The 22,922-nt window shown below is 53.1% G+C and overlaps 1 protein-coding gene across 1 annotated transcript; it reads right to left on the reverse strand.

Moving 5' to 3' along the window:
- Positions 1-1,105: 1,105 nt before the first annotated feature.
- MYOC (myocilin) lies at positions 1,106-13,788 on the reverse strand. The gene is made up of 3 exons (XM_059146730.1): positions 13,030-13,788; positions 4,152-4,277; positions 1,106-2,005 (listed from the first exon to the last, which is right to left on the reverse strand). The coding sequence occupies exons 1-3, from the start codon at positions 13,592-13,594 to the stop codon at positions 1,221-1,223; spliced, it is 1,476 nt and encodes a 491-aa protein (XP_059002713.1). The 5' UTR covers positions 13,595-13,788; the 3' UTR covers positions 1,106-1,220.
- Positions 13,789-22,922: the final 9,134 nt, after the last annotated feature.

Consider the following 22,922-nt stretch of genomic DNA (forward strand, 5'->3'; position numbering starts at 1 on the left):
GAAAGAGAGAAAAAGAGAGCATAGGTTCTGGAGAGTTCTTGTCAAAGCAGACGGTTTGGGGCATGAGAAGGCAGAAGCTTCCAGGTTAAACCTGGGTAGGTGGCAAAGTTCTAAGGGAAGTGGCCCGTGTGCCAGCAGAGGGGCAGAAGGGGCCCGAAACCAACCTAGGGGAGAGTGCCTGAGCACCCCGAGTTTCCTCTGGTGCAAATAACCTCCTGAAGGGACACAGAACAGGCTGGGACAAAGCAGCAGCCTGCCGGAGCTGGCCTCGGGACATGGCCGTCACGTGGCCGTCACATGTGGAGACGAGCGTGTCAGCGGCCAGTACTGGAGGCTGCACAGTGACTGAGACCCGGCGGGACAAGAATTGGCCTGGATGCCTCTCCCTGCTCTCCCCAGGGCCCTGGCCTCTCTGGAGCACGGAGGCCACCTGGAGGAGCTCGGGGACGAGGAATGAACTGAACTGACTGAAAGCACATTAACGTGACAGTGGCCAAGCTGAACTGGCCAGATGAAGTGTTGTCCTACTCAGGGCAAGGGGACATCAAGGTCACAATAAGTTCAGTTACTTAAAAGCCAATGGGGGGGGGGGCGCATCTGCTCACCTGGGTTGTAGTTTAGGGAACGGATGCCCATGCCCCGGCCAGTAAGAGCCGACACAGAGCCCAGGCTGCTGGGGAAAGAGAAGATGGCTTGGGAGGGACCTGGAGCCCAGGCGATGGGGCGGAGGGGCGGGTTCCATGGTTGCCTGGTGTCGTCCGGGGCCACACGGCAAAGCCACCTCTCAGTCTAACACACACACACACACACACACACACACACACACACACACACATACACACACACACTGCTGGTGTCCTGCTGGCTCAGCTCGCACCCCGAGGGATTATCAGGTGCCGGAATCCGGGCTCTCCTAAGCAAAGCAGGCGGAGGTCAGGACAGGCTGTGAGATCGCTTTATTTCGCGGGGCCAAGGTTATGGGGCGCCGCAGCGACGCCGCGCGAAGCCCCCGACCCCACCCCACCCCCGCGCGGCCACAAGAGCCGCTGGTCTGACCCCGCTGCAGCGGCGGGAACCAGCGGGCGGCCGGGACGACCCGGGGCCAGGTGGGCGGTCCGGCGCGAGCCCTCCCCCCGCCCCGGCCCCCGGAGCCCCCGGGGCGGCCCGGGGCGGCCGCAGATCGCGCCCCGAGGGCCGGGCCGGGCCGGGCCGCCGCGCACTCAGCCCCGCGCGAGGCGGACGTCGTAGGCGACCATGTGGAAGTTGTCCCAGCCGAAGAGGCGCCGCTCGCGCGGGTTGTAGTCCAGCGCGCAGCTGTAGCCGTGGCGGACCCGCAGCGGCACGCGCAGCGCCTTGGTGCGCCCCGTGGCCGGGTCGTAGGCGAAGTTGACGGCGGCGTCGGGCGACGCGTAGCTGCTGACCGTGTAGAGGCGGCCGCACACCAGGAAGGCGTTGGCCACCGCGCGCTTGCGGATGTTGGTCTGCCACGTGCGCCGCGGGGCCAGGCTGTCGGGGCTCAGCCGCGACAGGACGATGGCGCCCCGGGCCGCGCGCGTGCTGTAGATGGCCCACAGCCCCGTCTCGTCCACCGCCAGGTCGATGTCCGAGTAGCCGCCCCACGAGTACGGGAACTGCCCGCGGAAGCCGGCGCCCGGCAGCTCCCTCTCGGCCCGCACCGTCCCGGAGGCCAGGTCGTAGCGCACCAGCGTGGCCGACCCCGCGGCCTGGAAGTAGAGGCTGCCCGCGTAGACCACGGCGCCGGTGCTCTCCAGCGGCCGCGGCAGCACGTGCACCCGGGAGGGGCGGCCCTGCAGGAACTGCGCGGCGCGGGCGTACTCGAGCACCTGCCGCACGTCGGCGCCCACCGTGTCCACTCGCCACGTGGTCTCCGCCGTGTGCGGGGGCCGGGGCTTCGGGTCTCGCATCCACACGCCGTACTTGCCCGCGGCCGTCTCGGCTCTGCGCAGGGTGAGCGGCTCGCCCACCCAGACCAGCTCTCCGCAGCCTGCGGGGCGCGACACACGCATGACCCGGGCCGCTCTGCCACCGTCCGTGCGCCCCGCGGCCGCGCGCCCGAGCCCGCCCGAGCCACAGCCCAGGAGATGGGGCGCCGGGGTCAAGGTCAGGCTCTGCCCTTCCCCGGCACGGTGCCGTTCGGGTCCCTCAGCCCCTCGACCCTGGCGTGGTCGTGGGTACAAAGGGACAGTTTCGGGTAGTAGGGATGTTGTAGGTGTTCAATGTGATCACACATGTTAGGTACCTCGTAGAGAGTAAATGGCCTGGAAAGTATTAGTGACACTTGTCACCCGGTATCTGTTGTAAAGAGGAAGGCTGCAGGGAGCAGCCTATTTGACTGACGCCGGGCAGACACTGACGGGGTCTGTTATACTACTCTTTACTTTCATGTCTGATCAAATTCATTTTTTAAAAATGAAATGGGGGGAGGCCCTGGGTGGCTCAGTGGGTTAAAGCCTCTGCCTTAGGTGCAGGTCGTGATCCCAGGGTCCTGGGATCGAGCCCCACATCGGGCTCTCTGCTCCGCGGGGAGCCTGCTTCCCCTCCACCCTCTCTGTCTGCCTCTCTGCCTGCTTGTGAATAAGTAAATAAGTAAATAAATCTTTTTTTAAAAGATTTTATTTATTTATTTGTTAGAGAGAGGGAGAGAGAGCGCACCAGCACAGGCAGGCAGAGGCAGAGGGAGAAGCAGGCTCCCCGCTGAGCAAGGAGCCCGATGTGGGACTGGATCCCAGGACCCTGAGATCACTACCCAAGCCAAAGGCAGCCGCCCAACCCACTGAGCCACCCATTTATTTACTGGGACCCAGGCGTCCCAGTAAATAAATCTCAAAAAAAAAAAAGAAAGAAAGAAAGAAAGAAAGAAAGAAACAAGGGCACCTGGGTGACTCAGTCAGTTGGGCAGCTGCCTTCAGCTCAGATCTTGATCTCATGGTTCTGGGATCCAGCCCCAGCCACCTGCTGGTCTCCTTGCTCAGCAGGGAGTCTGCTTCTCCCTCTCCCTCTGCCCCTTTCCCCCTATTTGTGTGCACTCGCTCTCTCTCTCTCTCAAATAAATAAATACATAAATAAGATCTTAAAAAATTAATAAAAATGAAACAAAAATCAAGTCATTATAATAAACTCTGTAAAACCAGGTGCCTATGTGGCTCAGTTGGTTAAGTGACTACTTTTGGCTCAGGTTATGATCCTGGAGTCCCAGGATTGAGTCCCACATCAGGCTCCCTGCTCAACAGGGAGAAGTCCCTGTTTCTCTCTCTGACCTTCTCCCCTCTCATGCTCTCTCTCTCAAACCAACAAACAAAAGAAAGAAAGAAAAGAAAAGAAAAAAAAAAAAAACCTCTGTAAAACAAATTTCTTCAAGCCTGAACTGATGGACCACATAGTATAGGGGTCATTTTAATACAATAAAACCCGAACATACGTTTTAAAATGTGATGAATAGATGGTTAAAAATGTAGACTTGGCTGAAACAGACAAGCAGCTATCTGTGCTTTTTTCGCTCTCCGTGTAAAGGGTGGGAAGTCTTTGCTGCTCGGGTCTCAGAGAACCGTATTTGGAAAACTTTAAAACATCCCCATCGCCATGCAAGCTCCTGTGCTGGAAGTAATTTCCAGAAACACGGGTAGTCACAGCTTCTGAAAGAGCCCGCCTTAAGCCCGGCTTTCAGGGAGCACTTTGGAGAGGGGCAGCTGTACTTCTCAGTACCCACCGTTCAGAAAAGACACTTCTGCTGAGTATCTGCTAACTGTGTGCTGAGAGGGCACATGGGGTCATCGGGCCTGAAGAAAAAGAAAGATCTGAAGGACCTGCTGGACAATGCGATGGACTTCTAGGTGGCAATCACGGGGGTGAGAGTCCCCTCTCTCTCCTCTTCCCCCAGCGCAGCCCAGCTGAGCCCACCATCCCCGTGGGGGGCAGCGAGTGAGATCTAGGGCTTTGCTAGGAAAGGCTGACTTCCTGCGGGGCTTCTCTGGGAAGGGAGCAGAGAGGGGCTCTTCCTCTCCCACTTTCCTGCCTCACTGCCAGAGCTGATGGTTCGCCCTCCCCGCAAAGCGGACTGACCAGCTCTGAACACAGAACAGGCCCAGATAAAGACCGTGTGTGGACAAAAGGGAAGACATTTAACTTCGTACCAGGGTCTTCCTCTTCATTCTCAGGATGGCCAGATGGACTCTCCTTCAGGATTCGGGAAGCAGGAACCTCAGTTAACTCTGACTTCAGCTCCTGGAAGTTCGCGGTCTCCACATTCCATTTAGGAACTGTATTAAAAGAAAGAGACAAATTTATAGTATGACGAAAAGGGCCCAATGACTACACTGAGGATGGTATTTAAATAGGCTCCCACAGACATGACAGTGTTGGGGATTTAAGACAATAAATATGTAGGGGTGTCTGGATGGTTCTGTCAGAAGAGCATGTGACTCTTGATCTTGGAGTTGTGAGTTCGAGACCCATGTTGGGTGTAGAGATTACTTACACAAACAAAACTTTAAAAAAGGTTTTTAAAAAGATAAGGAATCTGTAGTGTTGAGGGTGGAGATAAAACAGGGTGGGATTCCGTGGGCAGCTGTTGGAGCGGGGTGACAGGTACACGGGGTTCTTGTTTCTCTCCACTTTTATGAATGTTTGAAAAATTCCCATAACAAGAAGCTCCCAAACAATAGATAGCATCGCGATGTGCCTTGCTCAGAATAGGGTATTTAAAATAAATAAAGTAAGCTTGTACACAAAATAATTCCCCAACTTATGAGCAGGTGAAGTGTGATTCGAGGGTGTTGAGAAGGTCCTCAGCATCTTCCGGGGATGCCTGAAATGCAACAATTAACAGTCCCCTGCATGACAAAAGGTTCTTCTCCCATCATGATGCACATGCTCCTGCGAGGAGACAGACCCGGCTTTACATTTACATTACTAAATGGAATGTGGAGACCACGAACTTCCAGGAGCAGTCAGCTCCCGGGCTGTACCCGAGGAGCAGTCAGCTCCCGGGCTGTACCCGAACGATAAAGCTGCATTTTAAAACAGCTAAGCTGTTGCTCCTGACTCCTGCTTTTCCCTCGCGTGCAAGGACTCTTGTCTGACCCTAATCCTAAACCGAAGTAGCTAAGTGTGACATAGTGTGGTAACTCCGTGTCTGACCAGTGTCCTCCCCACCCCTTCCCTCAACTGGCCCCCCCGCCCCGCGGATTCCGGGAGGAATCCCACGCACTCTGCCCTGTCCACAACTGGTCTCAGAAGGGGATCTGACAGAGTGCGTCAGCTGAGCGTGTAAAGCCGGGTCAAATGCAACCTGGCAGGCACGGAAGCTGATAATGAAACACTTAGCCCTTCTGGCTACACATGTGTCATCAATTTTAAGCCACTCGTTTTTTTTTTTTCAGATTTTCACGTGTCCGGACTCAGGTGCCTCTTATAGTTGCTGGGAGTTAGCTTCAGCGCTCAGAACTAGAGGGAGGCAGAGATGGTTTCCTAACGGGCTGAGGCTCTGAGGCCTGCATGGGGCTGCCTCTGCCGTGCTCTGCAGACCTGAACTGGCCTCCCTGGGAGGAACGGCCCTGCGGGGGGTGTGTCCTCCCGCCCTGGGAAGTCCCTCAGTCCCGAGGGGCTGCAGGAGCCGTTAAGACCCTTAAGCCAAAACGTGTAGCCAACTGAGGGCGTTCTAGATGTGCACCCAAAGTCCAGGGACCATCAGGAATGAGTCCAGGGCCTTCAGTCTCCCCAGTCTTGGGGAGCTGTCCGCCCGTCTAAGTAGCCAGCCCCTCTGGAACACCTGCCAGTGCAACGAGGTCTAGGTGTGGAGGTACACGGGGAGCGATGACAGCTGGCCCGTGGTCTGGCCAAGCCCTCTCGCTGAGAAGTAACGTGGGTTCGTTCCGGACTACTTTGGGAATAAGAACCCCTCGGACAATACAAGTGGCTCCTGGAGGGTCCGAGGAGATTAATTTGGCTGCCTGACTCCTCTTTTCATCTGCCTGAAGGTCTGTGGAGGTAAGAAAAGCCCTGGGCTCTTCGCTCTGAAGATGGCCTTGACCTAAGAGGGTACCCAAGGCAGAGGCCGATTCACGAGGTCAGGTGGACTTTCCGTCAATCTCCAGCCACCACCCTCCTCCCCCTGGGCCGAGGAGCCAAAAGGTAAGTGAGCGACCCCCTTCCTCTACCGGGGCGAGCAGAGCCCTCTGTCACCGTCCCTGCTTCCTGGAGCACAGGCTTCACCCTCTCCGTCTGCCTCTCCCGTCTCCTCACCTCCTCTTAGGTCTAAAACATAACGACAGAGCCTTGACCCTGCTCCGCACGAGCAGAGGCTGATGGGCCGCAAGGCCCGGCTGGGCAGTTTCTCAAAAGCAGGTGTTGAGCAAACTCCCTGAGGTGGGCTCTCTCTCTTCCTGGGCAACCTCCTCAGACCATCACGGACTGTTCTTTGGAATAATTCTAACTGCTTTAACCATTTCAGTGCATGCTCTGAATACTGGAGCTAGCGTTAGGCAGAGTGAGGTGAGAAATACTGCGGTGGCATTTCTATAAACCTCTAGAAGGTTCTCTTGCTGCTCCCCAGTTCCCTGCCCTTCAGCTCCGGGACCCACAGTTGCCATACACCCCCCCCCCCCACCCTCAGCGCCAGCTCCTTCTCTGCACACCTGACGCACTTACTGCGCTCCAAGAATGTGGCCAGCGTGATTGTGGAGCTTAGTGACTTACTGGGAAACAGACACACACTGAAGGGTACACACCTGTGAATCAGTAAGAAGAAAACAAAGAAAAGTGCCCACTTTAATCAGAGAGGAGATAAAGAAAGTGGGGAAAACGAATGCAAAAAGGCATTTTCCGGGGTGACTTCCCTGAAGATACTGAAATCCTGAAAACAGATCCTTTGTAAGAAGAGACCACTAGCAGGTGCTTTGAGCTCTCTCCACACGGCGGGGCAGTTTCGTAGGAATTATGTCTGCGCTCTGATACCTTCACAGCTTCTAAAGAAATAGGAAAAAACTTTAGGACTGCAGCTTGGAACTAATTTAATTATTAGTTATTAAGCGCCTCCCAGGAGCCGGGTCCTGCGCTCATTACCTCTATTCCACGTAACAATCCTGACGTGGACCATCGTACCTTCATTTTGGAGAAGAGAAAACAGGCTCAGAGAAGTCAAGTAACTTGCCGAAGGTCACACCGCTGGTTAGTGGCAGGACTAAGGACTTGAGCCCAGGTCTGCCGAGGTCATGGCAGGTGGGAACTTCGTCGGGGGAAGTTTGTCGTAAAAATTAATTGCCCCTTGTGCCACACGCAGCCTTCCCTAGATGCGTTCTGAAAAGCAAGGATGTCTCCTTTACAGTGGGGACAACGGGCGCCTGGGCGGCTCGGTCGGTGAAGCCGCTGCCTTCAGCTCAGGTCATGATCCCAGGGTCCCAGGCTGGAGTCCCCACACCGGCTCCCTGCTCCGGGCATCGGCTTCTCCTCTCCCGGCCACTCTGCCCACTAGTGCGCTCTCTGCAGAGTGAGTAAGTGGGGACGGTGTCGCGCTTTCTCGGCAGAGGGCGCCGGAGGGACGTTGTGGGAGGAAGAGCAGCCACGGTGGCCTCGGGGCCAGGGGACAGAGCTCCTCTCCTGGTGCTCTCGCCCGCTCTGCACAGGGGAGCCCCTTTTCCCTCCTTCTCCTGGCCTCTCCCTCTCTGCCTCACCCCTGCGCCTTTCTTCACGGTTGCTGGAACCCCTCATGTGCTTGCTTGGGAGTAAGCGAGAACCACAGCGAAACAGAACAGCAGGGAGAGGCTTCTGGAAGACTGTGCGGCCCTTGCTCAGCCGGCCGAGGGCGCGGGCCGATGACAAGTCCACCGGCGGCTTCTTGGCTGTGTCCGGCAGGAGCACCGGCAATGGTCAGCTCCCAGGTAGGGCTGCCCGGCCCGAGACAGAAGCCCGTGGGAGGGGACGCGCAGCCCCGAGGCTGGCAAGCAGCTGCGCCAACGAGCCTGGCCTGGGCCAGGTCAGAGCTTCCTAGTTCGGACCCGCCTCGCACCCGGTGCGAGGCACAGCTTGAGCACAACCACGCACCCGGTATGTGACTTCGGCCAAGTTACGCAACCTTGACCTCGGTATCCGCAGGTCAAACTGAATGAAAGGTTCTCAGTAAAAATGTGTCAAACATTCCTCTGGAATGCTTAAACATCACTCTGATTTCACTCCAAATGTGGGGAGGAAACAAAAAGAGGTTATGAAAATCACCTAATACTGAGGACAGTATTGTATCCCACAGCCAAAAATTTTTAGAGCTTTTATTTGTTTCTGTTAAAATTCAGTCCTTCTGTGGTTGAAAAGCTCATGTCTCTTGCAGAATTTTGGAAATTTCCTGCATGCACTGCCCAATGTCCCTGACCTCTACTTGGCAGCCGCGTTCTAGCGGGCGTGACCTAGAAGCCACCCAGGAAAGCCACAGGGCGCTGCCGGACTCACGTCCCCGGTGCTGCTCCTACGGTCCTGCTCTCGGATCAGTGTGTGCTGAAGTCTAGTCATTAAAGGGCATTTTTCAACAGCGGCACAGCTCGAGCACAAGAGGCCTTCGGAGCTCCGACCGCTCTGCAGCCTGCGGTTGGGATGCTTCTCCCTGGTACTTGTCATCTGTGCAGTAACCCCCACGAGGGATTATTATCCTGAGCTTGGAACAGCTCTGGGGCGCTTCCTTCACACCCGCCCTCCCTTTCCCACTCACTGCTGCAGCCGCCTGCCTTGTGCCCATGTCCCCCCCAGGACCCCGTCTCAGCCGCCCTGCCCCGGGTTCCCTGAGCCTCTGCGAGAGCCAGCCTGGGGCCCATGCCCCCTCTGGCGCGATGATCCTTGGACAGCAGAGTGTCCGACGCACGAGGGAAAGCTCTCTTGCTCTGCTGCCTTCTACACAGCCCCACCAGCCACTGTGCGGCTCCCCTGGAGAATGCCCCCCACTGCTTACGGGCTCCGCTTCCTTCCCTGACTCACTCTCCCCTGTCCCGGCCTCTGCTCCCTGGGATCGTGGCCCATACAAACCACTGCACACGAGCCCCCATCCCAGGCTGTCCTCTGGGAGGACCGATCGGAAGCAGAGGTCAGACAAAGGGAAAAGGAGGCTACTCTTGTGACACTAATAACCGGCTCTGATATGTCATCTGGTAATCTCTGTGTTTCTGCTCTGGGCTTAACAGGTTTCCAGACATTTTGCTACAAAACGATTACTACAAAATTATATATATATGATCTCCATTCTCTCACATGTACACACACACACATGCACACCACGCACACTGAACAAGAGATTTCTGTGATTCTAGGGCGACCTTTTTCTAGGTAATGATTACACCATAAAGACCGTAGTGGTGACAGTTTCAGTGACAGCCGAGTGAGAAAAATCCACCTTCTGTGGTCTCCCTCATCCGGGCTCACGCGGCCTCGCTGAGCCCTCCCCCCGGCTTCCCCCCACATCAGCTCTCGCTGCCCCTGCAGAAAGCATACCCACACTTAAATTCCCGCTGCCCAGAAAGCCCTTTACCTGCAGATCTAGGACCTTGAAGCCTATCTTTTGTTCCAAACGTTTCTTTCCCGATATTTAAATGTAACCTTCCTGGGGTGCCCAGCTGGCTCAGGGGGTGGAGTGTATGAAGACCTCGGGCTGTGAGTTCAGGCCCCATGCTGGGTGTAGAGATTACTTAAAATAAAATCTTTTCTTTTTTTTAATAATAATTCTGGAAACTTAATTTAAATTTACGTTTAAATTTAAATAATAATATTGGAAATAAATGGAAACTTCCTGTCTTTCATCTTTAGGTTCTGTAAACTGGAGGTCACTTCAAGGTCCTGAAGGGCCACTGGACCTCAGGTGGGAGGGATTGAATTAGAATTCAGTTCTGGTTCTGCCACTTGCTGACTAGGTGGCCACGGACCAGCTCTGGGCCTCAGTTTCCGTATCTGCACAAAACGAGCCAGGGGCTCAGACGTTTTGTGGGCTCCTTTTGCAGCTCTACATTCTTGTGCTAATGTAATCTCCTGCTCATGGGAAAAAAAAATAAAAAATTTTTAAAACCTCATTGCAAAAAAGACCTTCCAAGTTTGGAGTTCACTCTAATGGGCTGTTGTCCCCATTTCAAAAGTAGAGCAGCTGGAAAGAAGAAAAAGAAATGTGGAATTAGAGAGCACAGCTAATACATTCCCCAAGTCTTGTTAAATGACAAAACAATAAAAAAAAAAAAAGTTGCCTCTGTTTATACACACGCACACGCGCACACACACAGATTTTTGTTGATTATGTGACTCCATCACTTGACAGTCGGAAATAAGTAATGATTCATCATGTTTCTATGAATACTGATTCTTTTATCAGTGCTCGAAGACTCAGGTACACAAGTCTTCCTGCCACTACTAATCACTGTGTCCCCCGGGGCCCGGGGTCTTCACACCTTATTTTTCTTTGTTGTAAAATTTAGAATTGAGTCTCTTCCAACTATAGAAATACAGGATTTTTTAAAAAAGATTTATTTATTTGACAGAGATCACAAGTAGGCAGAGAGGCAGGCAGAGAGAGAGGAGGAAGCAGGCTCCCGCTGGGCAGGGAGCCCGATGTGGGGCTCGATCCCAGGACCCTGAGATCATGACCTGAGCTGAAGGTGATGAAGTCCCAGAACCTAAGTCAGGTTCGGTGGGGTGAGGTTCGGAGCTGACGATTAAAGAAAGAATTCTTAAGACATCTTTGGTGCAAAATGGTGGTTTAATAAAGCACGGGGACAGGACCCGTGGGCAGGAAGAGCTGCTGCCCCGGGTTGTGAGGAGTGGCTGGTTATATACACAGGAGTTGGGTAGGTGAGGACAAAGGGGTGTCCAGAAGGGCTATTGGGGCAAAGAATACTATCAGGATATTGAAGGCTTAGTTGCTATCAAGTAAAGAGAATTGGAAGTCTGGTGGAATGTTACATTCCTGCTATCAAGCATCCTTGTTAATGAGATTTAGGTTTAGAAGAAATTTAACTTTATTTACTTTTCCTTCTACTTCCACCTCCTTCGGTTTTTTTATGGATGGGAGGGTGACATTAGGCTTGAGGAACTGAGTTCTGTGTCTTTGGAAATTGGGCTATTGATAAGGTAACTTCTTTGTTGTAAATCTCAAGGACATTTGCAAACCAAGGGAGACTCCTGTCTGGCAGGATTGTGATCTCAGCAAGTTAACTATTTATCATTTTATGGCAGTCAGGGGTGAGGAATGCTACACATATGGAGGGGAGCAGATGAAGGGCGGGGTGCAAGGTGCCAGCTTTGCTTTGTCCTCAGCCAGCCTCCTGCTCCCTCATCAAAGGGAGAGGCTTTAACCCACTGAGCCACCCAGGCGCCCCTAGAAATACAGGATTTTTAAAAAATCCTTTACACCTGGGAGTTATTTCATTTGAACAGCACAGGAATCATTCACAGGAGGAATTTTCATTACCACGTAACAGATAAGAAACTAAGGGGCAGAGGTTAAGTGACTTGCCCAGGGTCATACCTGAGCATCGACTTCTGGGTTTTTCAGTCTCATTTACATGCAGACTTTGCCTCTCAGATAGGAAGTCATTTTTTTTTTTTAATTAGGCTCCATACGCAGCACAAAGACCAAGGTGGAACTTGAACTCACGACCCTGAGATCAAGACCTGAGCTGAGGTCAAGAGCCGATGCTTAACGGTTAGAGTCACCCAGATGCCCCTAGAAAGCCCTTTCAAAAAAAATAGTTGTTGTATTTTGAAGATCTCCGAACTATTTGAAAAGCTGAAAGAATCGTACAATAAAAGCCCCTCACCCTGTGCAGCTCACTGAAAGTCACCAATTGTTACTATCTGGTCACATTTGTTTTTCCTTTGTTTCTGTCACTCTTGATACATTTGCAGTTTTCACTGAACCATCAGAAAGTAAACTGCAGCATTCTGACTCCTCACCCCTAGCATGAGTATGTGTCTCCTTAGAAGGATACGCTTCACAGCCACGATACCACCTCGCACCCAAGAAACTGAGTGTTAGCCCACGACAGGACCTGATAGTCTACATTCCCTCCTCGGTGATTCCAAACCTGTCGCTGTGGCTTTTCTCACCCAGATGTAGGACCCCTTCCAAGGCCACGCGCTGGATTTGGCCATCGCATCTCCTTAGCACCTAGACTCTGGAACGAGCCACACCCCCTCCTCTTTCTTGATGTTGACGTCTCTGGAGCGTCTGGACTACCTCCCTCACCATTGGCTTTGCTCACTTGTTTCTTTCTGATCGGAAAACTAATTATGAAACGGAGTATTTGGGGGCAGAATTTCACAAAAAGTGACACAAATACCATCCTCTCGAATAATGGGGAGAGGGTGCCACCTGTCGCAGTGCACACCCACGGACTCACCTTCCAGCGGGGACCAGGACGAGCAGAAGAGTGTCCCAGTGAGAAGGAGCCACCTCAAGGAGCGGCCCGGGGCCTTGAAAGCAGAGGTTCTGGGACTGGGCAAAGAGTTGGAAAACTCTCCAAACCACGAACCGAGGAACCCGACAAAGGGTTGCCATCTCTTTATTTTGCCAAGACAGGACATTAAAGGAAGAAAAAAAACAAAAGCAAACCCTCTACCGTCTACCATGATTTCATTCACCTGCGGTCATCTCACAGAGGTCATTTTAATGACAAAACGTAGGAATCACAGTCTCCAAAGGAAGATTCAGAAAAGGGTTTTCTAAGGACAATAGCTGGCAATTTTCTACCAGTGCTATACACGCACACGTCTCACCTGGTCCTTCTTTTTGTCGCTTTGCTAAGATTGGGAGAGCCATGCCGGGAGGCACGAGAACTTGGAACCTCTGACCCAACGGACCGCCCGGGAGCCAGACAACTAGTGATACGTGTGATCGCTCTGCCGCTCTCATTTGTCCACCGCGTGCCAGACATGCCGTCTCGGGGACAGCGGAGGCAGCGGGAAAGGCCCGTCTGGGCCACCTGTAACAGGACACCATGAACCAAGGTACCTTCTGGACTCGGGGGCCCCTTTGCCCCTCCTCTTTCTTACCTTCCTCCCCGGAGCCTGGTGGCGCGTCCTGAGAGGAGTTGTGGGCCTGGGGACATTGGCCCCTTCTCAGCCGGGCCACCTCCTGGCTGCTGCTTTCTAGTCTCCGGGCCAGATCGTCGTTCTCCTGCCCCAGCTGCCTCTTCTCTTCTTCCAGAACTGCCTTGTCGCGGAGGAGGTTGCCATAGGCCACCTCCAGCTCCCTGGCTTGGGTTTCCAGCTGTTCTCTGTCCCTTCTCAGGGCATCCAGCTCCCCCTGCAGCCCCTCCTGGCCGTCTGAGGACCCGGCCGCCTGGCCCTCGGTCAGTCGGTGGAGGAGGCCCTCCAGGGAGCTGAGGCGGGCTTTGGTGGCCTCCAGGTCTGCCCGCTGGGTGCTGCTGTCTCTCTGCAGGTCCCGGATGGCGGACGCCGCCTGGCCCTGCTCGGGGCAGCTGGGCTCGGTGGGGCTGGCCACGCTGAAGGTGTACTGGCAGCGGCCACTGCCGTCATCGGCCTTCCGCAGCTGAGCCGTCCTGGCCTCAAAAGCCCACATGAGGCAGGCCAGAAGGAGCAGCTGGACGGCGGCCATGGTGCACCTGCAGTGGCAGTGATGCCTGTGGTGGCGGTGACTTGCACAGATGCCGTCGGGGCGGGCGCTGGGCAAGGCTTTCCCGGAAAAGCTCTCTGGCCCTGCCCGGCGCCTGGGTGGGTGGCCCTGTGGGGTCACGCACAGAGGCTGCACGGCGCTCTCTATATACTGCAGAGCCAGCCCTGCGCGGGGGGAGCCGGGGGAGGCCACGTGAGGCAGGGTGGGGCCGTGCACAGGGGATTGTTTGCTCAGGGCCAGGAAACATCTTAGAATAGGACATTCCAGAAATCTGTTTTGAATTTCTTTTAAAAAACGTCTCCCTCTCTGCACCCATACCTTTACGATCGTCCCTGTACCCCCACCCTATTTGGGGGCACACACGTTCACGCAGGGTCCACTTCACCGAACATGACCACGCGCGTGTCTGCCCCACCAAGGATTCATTTCCATTTACTGTGCAAACCTCACTGAGACCTGCTTCCGCATCACGGGCTGCTTTAGAAACCGAGGGTGCAGACATTCCCAAGACACAGTCCCTCTGTCCCTGTGGCAGTGACAAGTAACAGTCAGCCAGAACACAGGGGCCGCATGCCATCAGCCTTCAGGAGCCGCGACCTGTAGAACCAGCTGGAAGCAGAATTCTCCCCTTACCGCCAGCTCTGAAACAAGCGTGGGTGAGTATTTGGGAGGACTTACTAATGCCAGTCCCCGCAACCCAGGCACCCTTGTCAGTGACAGCCTCTCGGCTAGTCTTACCAGGTGTGTGAATGTGTGTGTGAGTGTGTGTGTGTGTGTGTGCGTGTGTGCAAAAGGGCCTTCATCATCATGGATGAAATGTGTAGGACGCTTCTCAGGAATATGTTTTCAAATATAGAAAATATATATGACTGCAAAGGAAGCATGTGATAATGAAATACTATTAACAAAATATTTTTAGATTTTGAACTATGTATGTCCTTCCTCATTAATACTTTAAATCAACTAATTTATTAAATTAGGCTCCACACCCAACATGGGGCTTGAACTCATGACCCGGAGACCCAGAGTCTCTTGCTCTACCAGTGAGCCAGCCAGGCACCCCACCTTTATTAACATTTTAGAAACAAGATCTTTAGCTACTTTAAAAATGGGGATGGATGCCTAATTTGTAAGTGTGAGCGTAAATGCTATTTATCTGCATCAAGCAAATGTAACATAAAATGTCTGTGATTTCTATGGGTAGCAACAAAGTCACAGATCCTGCTAATACAGCTTGGGGTTTATGGCTATTTTTGTAACAGAATGAAATGTTAAACCTAAAATTTAGTTAGAAGGTGCTGAAAATAAAGACGCAATTTTTTTTTTCATATCCAAATTCCCAGGCTTTCTGGAGCCTCGTTTAACAATCTCTTCTTTACATGAATAAACCTGAAGAGGAAACAAATAAACAAATAATAAATTAAGAAAAAGAACAACTCCCAAATATGCCAAGAGGAGGTCTGTGCAAATCAGAATGTGTGTAGCAGCCTCGCCAGTAACTTTTAGAATACTGTTTGCGTTTGAGCAATTTATGTTGTCTGATACCGAAAACATCCTCCATATCTGTGAAGTAAATATTTCCGATGTGCCCCAGCGGACTCACCTTGTGTTTGGGGAAACGGGCTTTTGCGCTAAAGGTTCTATTCTTCCTTGGTTCTAAAGGTAGACTTGACCTTGAGACATTTACAAGTGGCCGTTTACTGCTGACCGAGGGGTCCTGTTCTCAGCTCCTGAATCCGGTGACAAACATTACCGAGATGATTGTGTGAAATCTCTTCTAGGCGGCAAGAACTGGCTCAAACCCGTTTGGCTTCACCCTCAGGAACGTTTGCCTTCTGTTAAGAGGACTAAGTGAGATTGCTGTGCCGCGAAAGGAGTTCCGGATAAAGAGAAAGGGGAGTGACTTTCCTGCCCTCAGTTTGCTCAGAATCACCCCGCTCGTCAAGGAAGAATCTAGGGCTTGGGTCCGGTGTTCTCACTTCCCTTGGACTGGGTTCCTTTCCGGGGCCCAGCGCCGCCTGGGACAACCAGGGGCTCCCGGTCTGTAAATCGGCTCAGTCCCCACGAGGCTGTGCTGGGCCTTCCTGGCCCACGCTCCGTCCCTCTCCGTGCCTCTGTCTCCCCTGAGCTGCAGGCCCTCTGTGGCAGTCACTGTCGGACGCCCCCCCCCCCCCCCCGCCGACTCCCATGGGTGCCAGTGGGGAGTGAAGGCGTTTTCACTTGGTCCAACCCAGGTCTTGTCTGCGGGGCGAGCGCTACCCACCAGTCATTCTCGACGTTCTTCATGGTTCTCCGCAAATGCTCGGGAAAAGAAGACATCGCTATTGGGTTCATGGAGCTTTCTTCAGTCCTTGTGACTCGCCATCCTTCTGCCCCGGGAGCCTGGCGGGGTGAGGACTGACGAGCTCCCACACTCCGCCTTCCTTCGCTGACCCCCACCACCACCCACTTGAGTCCACGGCTTGAGCTCCGCCTGCTGCCCGCCTCCCCATCCCCCTCGCAAAGCCTTCGTGGGACTAGAGCCACAAGGATGCTTGCAGGCCCAGAGAAGGAGAGGACGTGCCCGGGGTCACACAGCCAACGAGTGTCAGAGCCAGAAAGAAAACCGAGTCTTCTGATGCTGAGGTTCCCACCTTCTCGCTCAAGCCGAGTCCCCCCAAGGGCCCAGGAGTTGCCCAGAATACATGAAGGACTCCAGTCACCTCGTCCAGGAGCGGACACTCTGGGAGATGAGCTCGCTTCCTACGTTCCCGTTAACTGAAGGCCTGCAGGGAGGGAGACTCATGCACACCCTTTGCTTCTTACAGCCGATGTTACGGATCTGCCGCCTTTCCTCGCACAGAATTACTCTCCTCGGCAGAGGGCTGGGGAGGGCACAGCAGACTCCCAGCCCGAGCAGCAGTAGGGACCCGTGTGCTTCCTCCCACTCTCCAGCCTCCTGCCGGTCACCACCCCTCCGGGCCGGCGCCCCTGCTACCCAGGGGTCTCCACCTTCTGGAATTTGCCTGGACGGGGAGCCCCATTTCCCTCTGAGGAAACACTGTCCACTGCAGATTCTCTGTTAGACTGTGTTCCACGGCCATCTCCTTTCTGGAGCCGGGGGCCAGGGAGTCTCCAGCTCAGAAGCTGTTGGGAGCCAAGAAGACGCTCCCGGGGTGTGTCAGTCCAGGGCAGTTGTGCCTGTTGCTGCACCTGGCCTGGAAGGTGCCGCGGGGGCCTCCTGCGCAGGATGGAGGCAGCAGGGGCCACTAGGGAGCAGCAGAAATAAGCATCAGTGATTCCCCTCCGTTCAAGGTTGTGTTTCTGTTGGCTCAGTGTTGGGTGTAAGCCGGCTGGCTACAGCCTTCGCCTGCAGTTCTCCATGGGAAAATGTAACCCCGTGAAGGCAGGGCTGTGGTCACGGTTCATTTTGTCCCCAGTGACTGGCAGGTGCAAGCGCTCCCATTTTCAGGAGATGCACGGGTAGACCCGTAATTGAAGCAGAAAGAGAAAGGAAACGGGCCCTGAGGAGGGAAAACCAAGGCAATGGCACATCTCGGAGGCTGCTCAGGACGCTCTGGGGACCTCCCTCTGTGTCTTGGGTGGGGGCGGGGCTCTCCCGGCTGGAGAGGGAATTCTGCTGGGGGCACGCTCCCCTCCCCCAAATGCACACACAGAGCCTCTGGGATGGCCGCCTGTATGCCTTTCTTTCATTACAGTTCGGGAGGCTTCCGGCAAGACCTGGTGAACTGAAATGGTAACTGAAGCGCATGGAGAGGAGGACCAGGGAGGGGGCGGTGGAGAAAAGCAGCCCGAGCGGCCCCTCTCCTCCGTGTCCTGCTGGCCGTCATCCAGAGGATTCGTGATTCCGCATCCTGAAGGAGCTGTCAAGCTGTGGCTACAGGTAAGCCTCTTCCAGGAACCTCAGTGCTGGAGAAGCCCCGGGGAGGGAGATTTCCTTGGGAACAGGAAAGGCTTCAGGGGGAGATGTCATTTGTAATGGGACCTAATGAGATGACGTGTTGATGACTGCCGTCCCGGGCCTGCCGTGAGGTTTGGTGTCAGGCTGCGTGCAGTGACCAGGGATGGATCAGACTAACCACGCCTCCTTCCTTTGTCGCCCCCAACCCGGAGCAGAGGGGAAGGGGATGGAGGCTCTTAAACCAGGGAGCCCTGCACCAGCTCTTCATCCCGCGCCGGCCCCCGGGGTTGTCCAGGTCCTGGGCACCAGGCTATCTTCTTCCTGTCAGGAGACAGACTTGCAAGGGCAGGACTCGTGTCGCCCAGAAGCATGTTGTACCCCGAGAGGGAGGTGTTTAGGGGGCGGAATGGATGTCGTGACAGCCCGCCGCGAGTTGTCCTGAGAGCGGCAAACATCATGCCAGCATCCGGTTCAAGTCCAACCACACTTAAATCATCACAAGGATATTGTGGGCAACGTTTGCCTCACAGATTCTACCGCTAGTCCCATGGACATCGCAGGGCCTCAGGATGCGGCGTGCTGGGCTGATTTTCTGCCAGTTGTTGGCAGGCGGGATTTCCACAGGGTATTCGTGAGCGTGGTGTGGGGTAGGAGGTGCGGAGAGATAAAGGGAGGCACAGATCCCGCACTTGGAGGAGCTCCATGTCTGAAGGCTCTTGGCAATCTCAGGTCTCTTACCGCGAAAAGATGGGTATTAGCTCTCTAAAACCTGAATATGAGTGACAATGCCTCCAATAAATCAATAAAATAAAGGGAAACACAGAGAGAAAAAATGAGATTCATTCAAAACACCAAAGAAGAGCCCCATCTGGAAGGAGCATCAGGGTTGCCTCACGGTGGGGAGCAGGGGCCATCCTGGGTCCTGCTGGAAGAGCTGGGGTTGGGGGACAGTGATTGGTCACCTGTCAGGGGCTGGGACACTGTAGCCTTGTATGCCTGACTTTACAAAATTGTTACCCATCTTTAAATTGATGTAATCCATATTTAGTTTATTCTTAAAATGATCAAAATGAATTATCTTTCAAAAGTTTTTGAGAATCTGGGATTTGCTGTTATTTCTAGGTGCTCTGCTAGCCTGACCTCCTGAACTTGCCCCCACACAGTGATGCTGCTTGTGCTGGTATTTAAAAAAAAAATAATGATCCACTTTGGGACCTGAACAAATCACGCTTTTTCTCATTTTTCTTTCAAGTTCACATCAAAATCCCTCCCTAAGGACCAGATATTTAATTATTAATTTGGAAATGTCTTTTCGAGCTGTTTTCCTGATTCATAATTTTTTCCTGAAATTAAAAAGCAAGTGGGATGTGTGGGACTATGGCTGGGTTAAGCATCTGGCTCTTGATCTCAGCTCAGGTCTTGATCTCAGGGTCATGAGTTCAAGCCCTATGTTGGGCTCCACGCTGGGCATACAGCCTACTTAAAAAAAAAAAAAAAAAAAAAAAAAAGGGAAAAGTTTGTTTTCCATCATTATTTGCCCTCCTAGAATTTTCACTTGGACAAGTGCCATAAGTCAGTCATTTTTTTGCTTTTTTTAACTCCTCCCTAATGGATTTACCTTATGGCGTCTCATACCCCTGTCAGGAACAACCTTAGTTACTATAATAAGAGCAGACACAGCCTGGAAACTGGCCTAGAGCTGACACACCTTCTTTCTGATTCCGAGCTGAAGAGCTCCCGGGGCACTTTCATAAACCTCAGCTCATTTAACCCTCTCGAGATAACCCCGACGTGAGCTGAACAAAGACGGGGGATCCGTGCTTTACAAACAGAGAGACTGTGGGTCAGAGTGATTCGTTGACTTGTGCAAGGTCACGTGGCTGGTTCACGGGCCAGGACCGGAATGTTCTCTGCCTCCCCATTTCGTCCCGTGTCTAGACTTATGGCCGTTGCAGGAAAGACCCCAGAATGAGCTCCACAAGGCTCCTCTGATGTTTCTCTTCTACACGACCTATTGACAAGCAGCTTGAAGGCTACATCAGTCCCAGTGTATGTGGGGATGTCCGGTGGGTTTATGTGTCCTCCCCTGGTTGGGACCAGAGCCGACCAGCGTAAAGAGGGTATTACTGGAGAGTCCCTGACTAACCCTGCAGGGATCCGAGACTCACCCAGCGGCTGGTATGAGTCCTGCTGGCGCGGATCCTCCTTAACTCTCAAGGTACAGATTCTCTTTCATGGTTCCTGAAGGAGGAAAGAAGGAGGAGAAAGGGTCGGGGGGCTGGCTCAGTCCGCGAGCATGAAACTCTTGATCCTGGGCTTGTAGGTTCGAGCCCACGCTGGGTGTAGACACTACTTAAAAATAGGATTTTTTTTTTTTAAGATTTTCTTTACTTATTTGACAGACAGAGATCACAGTAGGCAGAGAGGCAGGCAGAGAGAGAGAGAGGGGGAAGCAGGCTCCCTGCTGAGCAGAGAGCCCGATGCGGGGCTCGATCCCAGGACCCTGAGATCACGACCTGAGCCAAAGGCAGAGGTTTAACCCACTGAGCCACCGAGGCACCCCTAAAATTAGGATCTTAAGAGGGCAGCTAGGTGGCTCAGTCAGTCAAGCACCCGACTCCTGATTTCGGCTCAGGTCATGGTCTCAGGGTCATGGGATGGAGCCCCTCGTGCCCCGTGCTCAGCAGGGGTCTGCTTGGGATTCTCTCCCTCCACCTCCTCGGTCTCATGTGCATGTTCTCTCTTTCAAATAAATAAATCCTAAAAAAAAATCTTTAAAAAAATGATGGGGGTTGAGGAGCAGGACGCTGGTTATGGTAGGTAGTCCCCTAAACTGACCACGGCCGCGGCGCTCCCCGCCTCTAGAAGCTGCGCAGTGCCCCCCGCCCCCCGTAAATGTCCTTCTTGATGTGTCACTCCCTTCTCCACTTCACCAGTGTCTTCCCGCCCACTTCAACTTTCATCTGGCCCCTTACGTGCCCCAGCCCACACCTACCCTCCCCCGCAGCGTGACCGCCCGTTGGCTCTGCTTCCAGACTCTCTTTTCTAGATCACATTCTCGGGAGACGGCCGGCGGCAGAGCTCCCTTCAAGCCGACCACACCATCAGGAGCCAACTGGAGTTCTCTTCTTGGGATAGAAACTCAAGCACAATCCATTCAGTCCCATGTCTGGGGTGGGGTGGGCGTTGGTGGTGCGGTGAAGGCACTGTTTAGACCAGAGAACCAACCGGGCCAAGATTCCCTTAGACGATGTGGGCTGGCAAGAAAGAACGAGAAGTTCTAGCTCAGCGCCCCCAAATGATCTCTTCCTCACCGTGTTCAGGCAGTGTTTCTTACCGTGGTGGGAACAGTTGTGGGACATTCACTGAACAAGTATATGAGGGCGTTCTGCGTGCCTGGCACGGGGCTAGGCATGAGAAGATATTTTGAAGATTGTTATTAAAGTTTATAGGGGAGCAGAGGGCTAAGGGGAAGATGGAGACAACTTCTGGATGACTTGGGCTTCCCTTCTTATCCGCACAGAAGTAAAAAAAAAAAAAAAAAAAAAAAAAAATCATAGGCACCGTAGCCATGCAGGAACAGCATAGGCAAAATGGAAGTTCATGGTTTTTTGGGGAGGACCGTCTGTGCTATTTACATTTTTCTATGGGACAATGCTTCTCATGGCTTACATCAAAGAAGAGAAACATTTCTTTCTAATTTTTTTAAAAGATTCTATTTATTCATTTGAGCGAGAGAATGAGCAGGGAGAGAGGCAGTGGAGCAGAGAGAAGCAGACTTCCCCTGAGCACAGGGACCAAGGCAGGGCTGGATCCCAGGACCCTGGGAATCATGACCTGAGCTGAAGGCAGAGGCTTGACGACTGAGCCACCCAGGCACCCCTTCCATGGTTATTTTGTCCATCAGTACATAGCACACATCCAGCAGCCATTCACATGGGACCCTGTGAAATGTTTTGATGTTTATAACAGCTTCTCAGAAGCTGAAAGTTTATAATTACCAAAGGAGCACGACCCACTTGTGATCTTTGATGTGAAGTCAAAGCTACTCGGATCTGCTGCTGGCTAAATAAAGGGTTGGTGTGCAGTGTAGGGGCATGAGGGTCTCAGAGAGGCTCCTGCCACAAGAGCCACGCATTGGAAAAATTTGCCTAAACCAGAGCCATTGTTTGCTGAGCTTGTTGTGTGAAAACAGACTATCGAATACTCTTGGTTTTTTGAAGAAGTTTCCAATCAGATGAAATGTTGCTCCGTGTCTTTGGATAGTCCCTCCTACCTAAACATGTTTTTACATTTAACAACTCATTTTGATTTGGAAACTTGTGACCATCCTCAGAGATCGGGATGGGTAACCCCATTTTACGAAGGAGGAAGTGAAGCGCTTACGGAGCTTTCCGTGCTGTACCCCCCGCCCAGCATCCCGCACCCCGTGGAGAGGGCACCAGGCCGGGAAACACTGAGCCCTCCTCTCTGTTACGCTCATAATGACGTCTCCTGCTGGATACTCAGCACGGACTTTACTGTCCGAATGGTGTCAGGGAAGAAGTCGCAGAAAGGCAGAGTGTTTTCCGAAGAGAACGATGAAAGGTCGTTAAAATATTCCCATTTTGTTGTGTTTGGTCTAAGACTGGAAGATTCGTCGTCAGCCTGAACTTGTTTTGAGTGATTATTAAGTAACTCGCCTTACAGTTTTACTCAGCTTCTTCCAGTTGTATCTCATGCGTATCCCTCCTATTTCCGCTCTCTTAGGGGTCTGTGTATCTTAGCCGAGAGAGGGTGGGACCTAGAAACCGCCGTGGGTCATGAGCCCTGCCCCAGTTTTTTCATTAAAATAAAATCTTTAAAAAATATAATTAAATGTTCCCGAAACTATCTTCTGTGTGGCTTTTTGCCTTTGTAAAGGCAGGAAGGCATGGACTATGGAAAACCGGGGGATGGCCTTATGTCAGTGGCCCCGAGCATCCGGCTGGACATGGTGCGCTGGGAAGAGTCTCTGTGCACAGAGTTCAGCGACCCCCTGAGAGACTCTCAGTCTCCCAAGCAGCTTCTCCACAAAATCTAGCCAGACTGGGGTTGGGAAAGTCAGAACCATCTACCTCAGGGACCAGCAAGACTGAATAAGAAGATAAGTCCCCCCAAACAGAAACAAATAAATAAAAACCAAGAACCCAGTGCAGCCCAAGTTAAATGTGACTGCCCTACTGCCTTTTTCTAAAAACATTTTATTTATTTATTTATTTATTTATTTGAGAGAGAGAGAGAGAGAGAGAGAGAGAGCATGAGCAGGGGAGCGGCGGGCAGAGGGAGAGGGAGAAGCAGGCAGGGAGCCTGATGTGGGGCTTGATCCCAAGACCCTGAGATCATGACCTGAGCCCAAGGCAGATGCTGAACTGACTGAGCCACCCAGGC

Source organism: Mustela lutreola, chromosome 14 (genome assembly GCF_030435805.1).
Source record: "Mustela lutreola isolate mMusLut2 chromosome 14, mMusLut2.pri, whole genome shotgun sequence".
NCBI lineage: Eukaryota > Metazoa > Chordata > Mammalia > Carnivora > Mustelidae > Mustela > Mustela lutreola.